At 42.8% G+C, this 14,462-nt stretch overlaps 1 protein-coding gene across 6 annotated transcripts in view; it reads left to right on the plus strand.

Annotated features, from left to right (window-relative positions):
- The window catches only part of LOC125746278 (low-density lipoprotein receptor-related protein 1B-like), a 279,046-nt gene that overhangs the window by 162,813 nt on the left and 101,771 nt on the right, over positions 1–14,462 (plus strand). For all 6 annotated transcript variants that reach the window (XM_049020071.1, XM_049020079.1, XM_049020089.1 and 3 more), the window contains 5 exons: positions 134–265; positions 2,767–2,994; positions 3,473–3,647; positions 4,589–4,683; positions 6,205–6,354. In XM_049020071.1, coding sequence (XP_048876028.1) covers positions 134–265; positions 2,767–2,994; positions 3,473–3,647; positions 4,589–4,683; positions 6,205–6,354 — 780 coding nt within the window. The remainder of the gene's footprint in view (positions 1–133; positions 266–2,766; positions 2,995–3,472; positions 3,648–4,588; positions 4,684–6,204; positions 6,355–14,462) is intronic.

Consider the following 14,462-nt stretch of genomic DNA (forward strand, 5'->3'; position numbering starts at 1 on the left):
ATAAGTGCCCAACAATGGTCTTGCATGGTGACCCCCAGCCTTGTGTGCTGTCCTGCCTGGGATAACCCCCTGTGACCCTGACACGGTTAAGTGTTTTGGATGGACTGATGGATTTTTTTCTTTCTTCTTCCAGCCTCGAACCCCTGTGAGGCAAACCAGGGTCATGGCCGCTGTTCACACCTGTGCCTCATTGGCTTCAACCGCACTGCAGCCTGCACCTGCCCCCACCTCATGAAGCTCTCCCCCAGCAACAGGTCCTGTGTCGGTGAGTAGGCCACAGCCCCTTAGCCCACCCCCCTCTCGCAATGTCAGTCAGGTGTGGGAGGGATTGGCCTGTCAGGCCAACTGTAAGGTCGGCGGGGGGGGCGGGTGCGGATTAGCAGTAATAAATGTGTTCATATCACAATGAGACGGAAAGTAATTTATTCAGAACTGGCAGGGCTCTGAAGGCAAAGAGGTTTTGATTCTTAATATATGCCGGCTGTAATGTGCAGGGTGAAGTCATTCTCTAAGCCAACCAGAGTGCAGCTGCCTTTGAATAAAAAGCTATTTCCATTATTATTGCTAAATCAAGGGCACTGCTGCTTCCCTCTCCAGTGCGTCGCCACTCGAGCTAGTGAATTGCAACGTGCCTTCATGTTTTCACAAGGATTGTGCATTTCACACGACTACAGTTCCATGGAAGCAAATCGATGACACTTTCTGATTGTCACCCCTCAACATCTGTCCTCTCTGCTGTTTGGCCATGGAGCCATATTTATAGGATAGGGCTGTAATAATTACAATAAATATTTAGATATAGGGATGTAAGTTTTAAATTAGGGAGCTAATCACACTGGCCGAATGTTCATGTGACTTCCTCTGTTTCATGGAGGTTAGTGTTTTCGTTACATTTTTTTAGGCCAGGGGTCTCATTTATCCATGTGCGTATAAAACAGTTCCTAAATGTTTGTGTAGGAATCATTGGTACTCACAGGCAAATTGGTATTTATCACTTGCATGTACAAACAGCCATACGAAGTGAACGCTGATAAATCTCGCACATTTTAAATGTGACTCTGTGTGCACGGCAAGACTAATTTAAATAAAGAAACACCCTCAATGACTCAAATATGGGCATATAACTTCTGCATAGCGCACATCAAACTTCGTTGCATAACATGGCACAGAAACCTTGTAATGACATATTCCTTTAGATACTGATCCTTGTTTGCAATTTATTTTACACAGTATGCTTCTATTGTTTTGTTACTATATTTTTATATTAAGAAATAAAGTAAAAAAAAAAAAAAAAACATGCCAAGTGCGAAAAATGGAAGTTCACTGACAAATGGAAGGAGGAAGGTGGAGCTGGAAGATTTTCTGGACGTAATAGAAAGAAATAATAATTGTTTGGCCACTTTACTAGTGACTGGTCAAAGAAAGAGAAGGACCTAGCATAAGGACAAGTGACACATGCAGTTAATACTGTGTAATAAACACAGTACTCTACAACAAATAATATAAAATCACAGCACTTTATAATGAAAAGAGATTTCACTTAAATTTCATGAGAAATACGGCACAAAATACACTATGAGATCAAAAGATGTGCACAGCAGCAAACAATGGGAGCTGAGAAAGAAGACTGGGGTGAAATGTTTTATGGTACAGTACAGTACAGTAATTTTCTTTTTATGTAGTGAAATTACACAGTACACATACTCTATTTGTATCGCATCTGCTTGTTGTAGCTGTCCATCACATATACATTATTGTATGCATACAAGTTAGTTATGGATAGTGTCTTATATGTGTCTTATCTGTCATTATATGATTGACAGCACATTCCATTTTCTTGCACCTGTTACACTAAGCGATTCACCGTTGACAACCTACTAAATCCGCGTGTCTATTGATCAGTGTATATTATTTACTATAGATCTCAAATGTAAATGTGATTGGACGTGACTCAATCAGGTGTGTCTTGACTTAAGACTATTTAATGACAGTGAAGCATTATTTCTGTGTCCATGGACCTCATTTCCGTGTCATAAACATAACCTTGTCTGGGCATTCATTGTGGGAACATAACTAGATCATTCGGTTTGTCAATCTATCAAGATTGATAATTAAGTGTGAGTTTGTATGTATCTTATGTGCCATCCCGTTTGCTTCAGTTACACTCCGCTGCCACTTGGAGTTTGCGTGTGCACATAATCTGGAGTGCTCCTAAATATTTGCACATTTCTACTCACAGGAACAAATTGATAAATACCATTCTATGCATACACATGGTTTACGCACAAATCTATTCGTACGGACGCTTGATAAATGAGACCCCAGGTGTAGAGCAGGCCTGTCACATGGACATTCAAGCTATTCAGACAAAAAAATAAACTGAGTATCTTTATTCTTATCAAGTAGGGCTTGACTTGGGAAATCTGTTATGCAGCTGCATGTTTTGCATAATACTTTATCGAAGTGGCATCTGAATAATCTATTCAGGCATGAATTTGTCTATGGCATCAATAACATGGTGTCTGCTCGTAATTTCCATGACCAGCGATAACTTCCAGAGTGTCAGTCTCACAAACCTGCTATTCGTATCTTAATGAACGTCTTTTTCATTTGCTTTGCTTTCCCATTGTCTGGACATTGTGAGTCACACAGTCATCATTGTTCTTCATCACAGTAGTGCAGAATTAAAGATTACCTGAGCTCACTCTGCAAGAGAGCCACAAATGAGTACTTATGTGTCTTATCTGTCCTTCTTGCCCGGAACAGCATTGAAGAGGTTCTTGCTCTATGCCCGGCGCTCCGAAATCCGTGGCGTGGACATTGATAACCCCTACATAAACATCATAACTGCTCTGACCGTCCCGGACATTGATGATGTCACAGTGGTGGATTACGATGCCCTGGAGGAGAGGATTTATTGGGCCGACGTGAAAACCCAGACCATAAAGCGGGCTTTCATAAATGGAACCAGTATGGAGACAGTCATATCTGGAGGTACTGGACAACAAACTTTCCATAGGGGTTTTCAGGTACTGAGACCATACCGACAAAATAGATATGAGAATTCATCTATATTCCTCTCGTGTTACATCTCTGGTCGATTTGAGTTGGTGCTCAATTGATCATTGGATTAGGACACAGCCCTTTTTTCTGGTCAGCTGGGATCTGGCATTCTAGATTAATTTAAGAGTACACTTCACATATTGTCTGAAGACTGTGTCTATGTCGGATGTACATGCAGTTTGCACGTGACTGAAAGCTTGCATCTCAAACTGGCTTGAAATGAAATGAACCCATGCTCGTAACTTTCTCATTTTAAGAATAAATATTAGCCCAGCATGCTTAGCATCTAAGAAGCAGAGATAGATAAACTTGTCTGCTGCTTTGAAAGGTCAAACACAGCGTTGGCTCTATCGCAGAGCAATGGTGCCCTTCTGGCACCGATGACGCATGATGCTTGTGCTCCTTTCAGACATAGTGAATGTCCGTGGCCTGGCTGTCGACTGGCTGTCGCGGAACATGTACTGGATCAGCTCAGAGACTGACGAGACGCAGATCAACGTGGCCCGCATGGACGGCTCGCTTAAGACTTCCATCGTCCATGGAATTGACAAGCCCAAGTGTCTAGTCGTGCATCCATCCAAAGGGTGAGAGTCTCCATGCGTACTTCATTGTGCACCACTGTCTGCAAACCCCATATTTTAAGTACGATGGTTTGGCCAATGCTGACTCAGGATCAGAAGATTATAATTTCAACTCCTGGATGGCTTGAGCATGTCTCTTTTATTGGTAGATTCAGTAGTGGGTTGGTCCGTGGTTCAGTTGGTTAGGACACTGGGTTTGTGAATGAAAGATCACTGGTTCAAATTCCTTGTATGGCACAGTTATATCACAGTTGGGTCCTTGAGCAATGTCCTTAGGTTCATAACAACATTTGTGCCAAGGATTGTCTGACCCGGCTTTCCTAAATGTACATCTCCATGGATGAAAGTGCCGGCTAACTAATCTGGATGTAAATAGTAGCACAAGATCAAATAAGGATGTTGATTCACGGCAAAGCAGATGCTGAACAAGAAACAGGGGGGAAGATTGGGCTGTTATAGGTGATTGTCAGCTAAATCGACCCCTAAATGGGGCTTTGCTTTGAAACACGGGGGGGGGGAGGGGATGCGCAGCATCATCAGATAGCAAAACGGCTTTGAGTAGCTACGCTCCAGATCGATGGGGCCAATCGATGGCACCTTCTGGAAACGGCTCCTTGATAAAAACAGCTCTCATGGACGGAATGCCTGGTGCATGCTTACAGAGTCTCTTCTGGCAAGTCACCACAGCAAGTATGCTGTGATATATAGAGCCGTTTCCTTTAACTGTCGGCCATTTTGTTTGAAGCCAGCACACGAATACTTTATAAGGGAAATTCCACTTTACACGTGCAGTGAAGACCACCCACATCCGCTCCATTTTGTTATTTTCACTGCCAGTTTGTACTGGAACACAAATCCTCTGCTCTGCGGGAAAACCAAAAAACAAAATATGTATTTGAAAATAAGTGTGAAATGCTTGCAGACTTGCTTGCTATGTGCTCTAGGAAAATGTATTGGACTGACGGCAACATGATCAACATGGCAAACCTGGATGGAAGCAACAGCAAGATCCTGCACCAGAACCAGAGGGATCCAGTTGGTAAATCTCAACACATTCCCTGAACACTTTCCCTTAAGACATTTTCCATATATTCTGTCCTAGCCAGTTATGCAGGTGTCATCCCAAATTGATGTGCCCTTCTGCCCAGTAGTTGACCCCCTTTGGGCTTAGTGAGTTCATGGTGACGATTTGCCATCCCATTAATTACCCATCAATCTGAGTGCTGTCCAAGGGGCCTCTCTCCCTCGGGAAGAGATGAACCGCCACTTGCTAATTTCCACAGACCAATGAGGAATCTCTGTTTGTGATATCTGAGCATGTTGTATAATGAGGTCAGTGAAGGCCGTGTATACACTGGGTTGCTTCTCGCAGCCAGTCAGCTAGCTTTAGCCCTTTACCAGAGCCATGAGATACCATACTTATTTAATTGAGTTTTTTCTCACTTCCTGTCGTACAGCCCAAGGTCAGATTGCTAGGTTCTCTGGTACATTGACCCTGTTTTTGTTTGTTCTTTGCCAACCTGAGTCTATGCTGCAAATGTCTAAAAAGGAACCAAGCCTTTCTTAACGGAAATTGCCAGGAAAATACGCAGGATGTAGAAATGTGGGTACACTGGAGTATCTGACCTTGACTGTTGGAGTGCAGCTGTAAATAAGACGCAGTTCATGTGCGAGACAAAAGATTAGATGACTGCCTTTTCACTGTGTTACCACGGCGACCCGCCTTCAGCCTTCATCCCAGCGGTCGTCTTCTGCGTTCAGCAGAGTCGGGGTAAATCCTTGGTCAAACGTCTCGTCTCAACTGCCAGCATTTATTAGGATGACAGAGAGACTTAGAATATGCTGGTTTTAGAGAAAATAAAAGCAGATTTAAGTAATCATGCTGAGTGCTATTCAAACAGATTTATTTTAAAACTAAATTAGCAATTCTAAATGTACCCTAAAACACAATAATATGTTAATCTAATTATCATCTGTAAGCTGATGTATTATTTAGTGTAACCTGTAAATAACTGGAGCAGGATGCTGTATATATATAGTGTATAATCTTAATACCCTGACATCATCATACGGCACTGTGGGCCTTAGCATTAGTGTCAGATAGTGTCAGAGAATTAACATTTAAAGTGTGTGGGATTTTAAGATGGTGCGATTCTTAGCGATTTACAAATAGCACTTACATATGGAAGGGTACAGAGTGAGGTGGTATGAGCTGGCTAGCAAGGCACGCGGAGATAGCGCCGCTGGAGCTCCTTCAAGACTAATGACCGGACCTTTGAAATCAGCAGGGAGCAGATGGAAGTTGGGGAAGAGCTAGGGGGAGGAACAGGGGGTGGGGGGGGGTAAATGCTGGCTGAGCTTCTAAGCACTAGGAATTCACTTGCTAAATTAGCAGTTTGGTTGATGTTGTTTATGATGGCACATGATGTCATTGTGGTAGCTCTTGCTGCACAGGTTCCTAGGTAACATTCAGCATTTGCTTTTTGTATAATGGTTCTGGTCATTTTAATGTGTCATGGAAGGGACGTCAGCATTAATAGGGGCTTGATTACCGCCTCAGGTCTGTCTATTGACTATGCTGCGCACAAGCTATACTGGATCAGCTCCGGCAATGGGACGATCAACAGATGCAACCTGGATGGCAGCGGACTGGAGGTGCTGGGGTCCGCAAGGGCGGTGCTGACCAAGGCCACGGCGCTGGCAGTGATGGGTGAGTCAGGGGTCTGTGGGGCCAGCATCACCACTGAGGCATCAGCTTTCATACCTTTTTGGGCCGTCATGATTAAAATAAAAAAATAAATATTAGGCCTCACACCACATGTGGTAATTTGTGCTTAGCTACAGTTTATTATGTTGATTATCAGTCCATTATGAGAGATGTGCCACATCATATTGTTGACAGGTGTTTACCACCAGCAGTCTGACTTTTATAACAATCTGGCCCAGATCTGGCCTGATTCCCTGCATCTGGATCTGTAAAATCTGTTTCACGGGTCAATGATGGTGCTGCTCCAGAAAAAAAGGTATTTTTACAAACCAGGTCCAGGGTTTGGTAAAAATTACAGTACTTCAGATATATTCCCAGCCAAGATGTTCTGCTCCTAGCACCAGGGTTGCCTTCACTGGGCCAGGCCACTCTCCGCTCTGCTATGCGGGCCTCTTATTCCCTTTAGATCCAATCAGGAGTGTCTGGACCCTGCTGGTAAGATCAGCATAAAATGGCACACAGTGAAAAGAGCAGAGTGCTGGCGTCTGAGATCCCATGACGCGCCGACACGGTTTGCTCGATGCACTGCGCCGCTGGGGCTGCACTTCCATGGGATTGATGAAAAAGCAGTAAATATGAACAAGCGGCTGGGATGGGATGGTGGGGAGAACAGGAGAATGAGAATAAGTGGGGAAACATGGATGAAACGTGGGAGGCGGGTGGATGGGATTTTCTGGTGGAAAACCAAAGGAGGAAGATGGCAAGGCAGGGTGGAGCAGGCCCACCCAGCACCAGATATTCATGGGACATTGTTTGTTGGGGGCTGATTCTGATCGGTCTGGTCTGGTCATGACCTTTATTTAGACTAAAAATAGTACTTGAAAATCGGGCTGTGTTTAATTTGATTTGGTTCAAATTTAGCCCAAGATGGGCATCTGTTTTGGATCAATGTAACAGCGCATTATGTAATAACGCGACAGAATGTAACAAATTGAACGATGACGTAATAACAATGATGATAATAATGTGATGAAAATCTGTTACATTTTGTCGAGTTATTACATAATGTAGCATTATTACATACCAATAATGTGTTGCAAGAACCACAAATAGACCTAATACAGTCATGAAAATAAGATTACATTGTAGAAAGGGGGAAATCTCGATGAAGATGTGTGCACTGCTGCTGTTGCATGTTATTTTTTCCCTTTTATCCTCTTTTGACATCTGCTGTATGCAACAGCGGCCAACACCTATAAGTAATGATAATGATAGTATGATATAATATATTAAAGCTCTATCGCGTTGACATTGACGTTTTTTCAACAACCTGAAAAAGATTGCTTTTAACCATATCTCAGCCTTGTTGAGATGTCTTTTAAATGTCCTTTCAAGTAGTTTTTGCTGGGTGGGAGATGTTATTACTTCAGCTTGGTAGCCACTCTCAGTCTTTTAAACGTTTTTAAACCCTTTTCTTGTTCGTGTTCCTTTTACATCATAAGAGAACGCGGCTTTTCTAAAACAAGGTAAGCGCTTCTTTGAATAGCTTACCGGTTGCCTAGCTCTACTTGCCACTTCCTTCTCATCGCCTGAATAGTTTGAACTCCGGAGTGGCATGCGACCACCCAGCGGGCTGTCACAAAAGCCACGAAGCAGGGTCCTTTCTCTGCAATAAAAAAGGGCACGTTCCACAAAGGAAGTGGAAATAAAAGGCAGATTTAGTCATTCTGGGCATTTACACACCTGAAGACGCCCTTTCTGTGTTTGAATTCCTGAAAAAGACTCAGAAATCTGCATCAGAAATATGTTACAATGTAGATGGCTGCCAGTGATTTCAAACAAGAGTGCATCACAAGCATAACACTTCCCATATGACTTACAGTATATTAAAAAGAAAATCATGGTTGGTTAAGTAAACTAGACTGTTAATCGAACAGTTTGCAGGGAAATTTCAACATTGCTTCATTGAGATGTGTGCAGTGTCGATATCCCTTACATTTCCATGCTGTGTACAATGTAAACACTGTGTATTGATATACTTAGCTTTAGATACAAACTTCTATCACTCTTCGGTTTTAGGTGTGTGATATTGATGTTTTTCTGCTGAATTATGTAAAACAGTGTCAGTAAAGAATTCTGCCATAGAATATGCTGGAAATGAACAATTCTAGTATTATTGTGTTACCTGGCTGGTGCCTGAATGTGATCAGGCTCACAGATTTACACATTCATACAGCTGCAGAGATTTAGGTTAAGTACCTTGTTGAAGGGTATTGTGAGGTCCCTCCTGGGACTCGAACCCATAAACCTTCTGGGCTACGCTGCGCCCTGCATAATTTCATAGCAGGGATAAGCCGAGAGTGATTACTGAGATCAGTGCAGTTTACCCCCCTCTCTGGGGTATTCAAGCATTTGTTTATGCATGTGGAATTATATTAAATTGCTTAAATGACATCATTGGTATGTGTTCATTGCATTTAAGTACTATATGGGGTAACCTTGCACCGGAATCAGCATACATTTAAACTGTAAGAGGCTTGGCAGCATTGATTCATGGTCTGTCCTAGTTAGTGATGGCTTCAGATTCCGAGGAATTCTCTGGTACTGCTGGAGCTCCCCATATCTTCTGTGCCCACGTGCTGCGCATCCCATGTGATGACAGGGTAGAACATGTTAGGATCTTATCAAAAATCACCCCACCCACCTCTGGTTAAGAAAAAATCTTATTTTTAGTTTTGCCTCATAAATTAAATTCAGCAGAACTCGCAAGAAAAAGCATCACATCCCAGCGGAAGCAGTGGTAATTCCCAAAACTACTGACCTGACTACCTTCCCGGGGGAAGGAGAACCTGATTTACTGAGCTAGCAAACGTCCCTTAGCTGGCGGTGAGAGCAGCGTGAAGTCTGCTTAATGAATCGAGGTGTCGGAAGACCAAAAAAATACACATTCATGCCACAATAGGCATTGTCCGACTATAAAAGGTGGACCACAAAATTCTCTGTACAGATGGTACACTTTTTCTAACCACCCAGATGCTTAGGTCCATTCTTCCTTCTCCCTTAAGTTCTCCCTTCTTCCTCTGTCATTTTTAGGGCAGCAGTAATTCCAGTGAATTGCTGTCTTTGCCTTGTTTACCTGTATGAGTAGATTCTGATATAATGCTCAGATATGCCTGAAACCCAACACTTTGAAGGATAGACAGTGCAATGCCAGGTTCTTCCATTAAATGATTTAACGTGTCAGTGAAATTAAGGGCCAGGTGGCGGCGCGAGAACTTTGCAGATGACCAATGGGAATCAGACAAAGGAATTTTTCTATGTGATATGATTTCTTAGGGATGAATCATCAGCAGAACCTGGCTGCATATGTATCAAACCGAATTGTGCTAACGTGACATCAAAATTCATCTTTCAGCGTGTTGTCTCATTTGCATGTTTCCGACGAGATGTTAGGAGGCGACAGACATGCCTGATAAAGGCTGATGTGTGTCTGGTTCCTCGGGCTTTGTGTTCTGTTGGATCTGGCTCGCTCGGTGCCGAAGCCTTATTAAGCCGGGAAGGGAAACGTGCAGGACGGGTGACGTGCCAGGCTGATTGAGCGCGTGCCGCGTGGGAGGTGAGCTGAGACGCTGGGCTGCATTATCCCTCTGGGAAGGAGCTCTGCCTGACGTCTAACATCCCAGAGCCTAATTAATGGCACGAGGTGATGTCCTAGTCCTCAACATAACAAATTCTTGAGCTACAGACACCCCTAAGAAAATATGGTATGATCTGGGGAATGTTGGCATGCGGTGCGCTGATTCTGCTGTCATTTATGTAAAAGGCAAAGGGAATTCAGGGAAGACAGTCTACTGGCACTGCGCTGAAGAGGAAGGCTTTTTAAAGCAGTAGGTCTTTGACAGACTCCATGCCAGATGTAATTCTTAGCAGGCGTAAAACTCCCTCACCCCTGTAGGTTGAAAGTTGCTGCAAAGTCCAGTTACCTTTTGGGCTCCTCCGGTCATCCTTGGCTCTCGATATTCTGGATCTTAAGGTTCCTGGCCTGCGCGTGGTGCCCCGTCCAAGCCGTGTGCTCCACACTGGGCCCCTGCCCACGCACCCTGTGTTTTCTCACAGTTAGCCTACAATTTAACACAGCACATGGGGTCTGTGTGTGTGTGTGTGTGTGTGTGTGTGTCAAAGTCAAAGTAAACTTTATTGTCATCTCTGCTATATACTGTACAGGTACATAGAGAGACGAGATGACGTGGCTCCAGTTTTTTTCAGTGCAGACGAGAGAAAGAGACATGTAACAAATCAATAAATATAAGGTATACAAAAAATATGTGTGTGTATGTATATATGTATATGTATATATATATATATATATATATATGTATATATGTATATATATATATATATATATATATATATATATATATATATAGAATCAAGTGCATGAATGAATAAGAAGTATCAGAAAACAAGCAGAGTCCTGGGAATAACACCTGAAAATAGCTGCTCTGAAATCTAATATTACCAGCATTGGGTTGCTTTGGAGTGATTGCAAGAGATTGCAAAAATAAACAGTAGGCTAAACAAAACTATGGAGGCTATGAGTTAGGGCCGGGCGAAATCATATCGATATTATATCTCGCATGTGCAATAATCATCAGGGTTTCAGATGACAGACGAAACATTTGATTGGACGCCAGTTTTTCGGTATCATGCAGACAATTATTTAAGCACACAATTTCTTAAGCAGATTAGAAGTACAGATGTATTTGTGACATCCAAAAATTAGTAACCCATATAAATTTGGCGTACCTTTATGTTTATTAAATTCAGTTAGCGGAACACACCACATAATACTGTTTTGGTATAGTATTGTTTGGTATACTTTAGTGTGATTCAGTGATACATGCTGAAGTGGCAGTGAAGAAAGAAACAGCTCAGCTGTTAAAAGAAGAGATCTTGTGGATAAACAAGGTAAAAAGACGTTGGTTGTGTGGCGTTACTTTTTGCAGTTCAAAGTCTGACACAACAATTAAAGTAAGGAAAAGCCAAATTTATACAGATGACTCACTTTTGGGTATCATAAAATGTCTAATTAATTTTTTAGCCTTACTACTAATCTGTTTAACAAATTGTGGGTGTAAATAAATGTCCGTATTGCATCGAAAAGCTGGCATCCGGCCAAATGTTTCACCTGTCATTTGAAGCCCTCTAATTATTGCATGCACAATATAATATCAATATGATATCGCCCAGCCCTACTGTGGGTTATAATTAAAGTCATCGGTTGCGCTGTACAGCCTTTGTATGCCATCTTAAGGTGAGAAATGAAGTCTCTTCATAGTTGTGCACTTTGCAAGAGTGCTGGAACATTGACATTTGACATTGACTTCTCTTTTCCCAGAATTGTAAGAGATTAGCATCTGGCACACCTCTGACCCAGACCCTTCCTCTTATCAGCAGGTGGGATTGGCGTGATAAAGGCTTGCAGTCAGGTGACTTTGTTGCACATGGCACCTCTGGTCATGTTTACAATTACAATCTTATCTAGATTTTCTTCCACGATAAACAGTTATTGTCCTGCTGACCATAATTGTGGATAAAATTGATCACTCAGTCAGAGGCATGTTAGCTTGATAAGACTTATCATGCTAATTCACCGTGGTTTTACTTTTATTTGATCAAAGAGTATTCTACACAAATAAGTTTTTGATTTAAAAGGCAAAAAGAAAGTTACAGGGGGTTTAACGAGATGCTATGATTTTACTAACTGCTCTGATCCTCTGGACATTTGTTTATCAGTGGCCTGATAAGAGTTTACAATTAAGAAGTGAAGCAAGTACGAGGACCATTTATGGAAGGGGTATCGATTTGGTGAAGTGAGGACGGCTTCAAATGTTTTTTTTTTTTTTATGGAACAGAAAAAAATCCATATGGTTTTTAGGTCCATGTCCTGCATTGTATTTCATCAGTGATCAGTGGTGCAGGGGGCCCATCTAGGCCTCTTTTTATACGATCCCGAGGGGGCACAGGCTGCCAACCCCAGATGGGACACCAGCGTGCCATGCCTACGTTTGGGACCTTCTATTTGTAAAATTTTGTTTACAAATTTTGAGAATAAGAAACATTGTGTGCACAGTTCGCCTTTTTCAAACGATCTGTATGATTTATTTTGCATTTCTGCACAGTAATGAGACTGACAGGGATAGAGAGAGAGGGTCAGAGGTCCTATTGGTAAAAGGGATGTGAACTACTCCCCACCCGGGTCAGGGGCCGAGGCGAAAATCATTTCTGATGGACGGCCTCTATAGCAATCAGGACCATCCATCATTTTCTATAACCGTAAATTAATAAAAGGCCAGATACGGCCGGGAAACAGCTGGGAGACAATCCCATGGATTGTCAGGCTGATTCACAGCAATTTCACTGATGTCAGAATGTGAGGTTTCTCATTATGGCAAGACAAAAGGCCTTTTCACTTTCCAGCAAATTCTGCAGGATTTTTCTTTTTAAAATCTTTGTTTTTTTTCCCTTTTTTTTGTCTTCCATTGTCCAATTTTACAGACTTCAATGTGTTTCGGGGTAAAGGGCACCACACTGAGAGATATATTAGAGACATATTAGCATATAAACTTCATATTATAAGTTAAAAATCACCCACTCAAATTGCAAGAATGTACGTAAGACAGATGTCCAGATCTTGTCAGGTCATCATATTAACTTTTCCAGTTGTGTATTGATTCTGTGGCATTAACTCCATTTCCCTGTTGCAGTGGAAAAGTGTGAGATGATGGACAAAAGTTACAGAAGGAGCTCCTGGTAAATGAAGCAAACAGTGTCTTACTGTATGAGCACTAATGGCTAATCGTTCTTGGTACTCTGCTCATTTGACCGGAGGATTGGTCAGCACTGACATGAAATGAGAACAAGGCGACATAAATTATTAACATTAAGGCTGCCAGAGTTGAATGTTTAATGTTTATGTAAGGTATACTGGTTTAATGTAGCAATTAGACTGTAGAATACTGAATTAATTAGTAGCTATGTCTGTAACAGGCTGGGCATTCTTTCGGTATCACTGTGTGTGCTCCCCACATCATTACATTTCCTTGCTATCGATGTGCATTTGCAGGTTCTAGTTTTTCTGAGGCACCAGGCGTTTTATTAGTCCCACTGCTGTACATGTCCTCAGGTCTTTATTAAAATCTGCAACGGATTGCTGCCCAGCTGGAGAGTCCCTGCACGCGGGAAGCTGCATACAAACCCTAGAGCCTGTACATTTTCTCTCGCTCCCCGTTACCCATTCATGGAGGGAGGGGAATAATATCCCAGGTTGCAGTGACGGCGTGAGATTGGTTGTGGTCCAGAGATTTTGTGATGACCAAAGCGATGTCTTCCCCCAGATGCCTTGTGGCACTCACATATGATTGGATGGGAGGATGCGTCACACTTCCCTGATTCGGCAGCATGGCCCAGTCCCCTGGGACAGGCCTCACCATGCTCTTATCCTCTACACTCATCCTCCATTTTCTCACCACCCCAGCCCAGTCTATGGTGATGATTGGTCTCCAGGTCCCAGCATCAACAGTCCAAGTCTTTCAGGCCTGCCATCGGTCAAGTGCCAGGCTTGTGAACTATAAAGCACATTGACTGGTTCTGTTCACTTTATATAGCGCCCTTCCCAGCACATTTGTGACTGCGATGCTTGAGGGGACACTTAGCAGCAGCGTTGCATGCAAGCATAGTGCTGCTCTAAGTGATTTGAAAAATTCTAGCAACATGAGAAACATCACAGGTTTGTAACGAGATGCAACTTGGGTGTAGAAGTCATAAGGATGAGGGGAAATCCATAAGCCAACACAGCAGAGGCTATAGAACCTGCTCAATTACAGGAGGGAAAAACAGGCGTGATGCCTCCCTGGTAAATGTGCCTTTCTGTGCGTAGAGAAGTAGCCTTTGAGTGTCGCAGGACCTCATTGAGGAGTACTGCTGTTGGCTTTCTGTGGCTTCTCTGTGGGATCAGCCAGGGCTTAAACTGACCTCTCTCTAACCTGAACCACCTTCGGAGGTTTCTTGGCCTCCTTCGGGGGAGCCAGACAAGACTCTGTGGAAGAAGA

This window comes from Brienomyrus brachyistius, chromosome 1 (assembly GCF_023856365.1).
Source record: "Brienomyrus brachyistius isolate T26 chromosome 1, BBRACH_0.4, whole genome shotgun sequence".
Lineage (NCBI taxonomy): Eukaryota > Metazoa > Chordata > Actinopteri > Osteoglossiformes > Mormyridae > Brienomyrus > Brienomyrus brachyistius.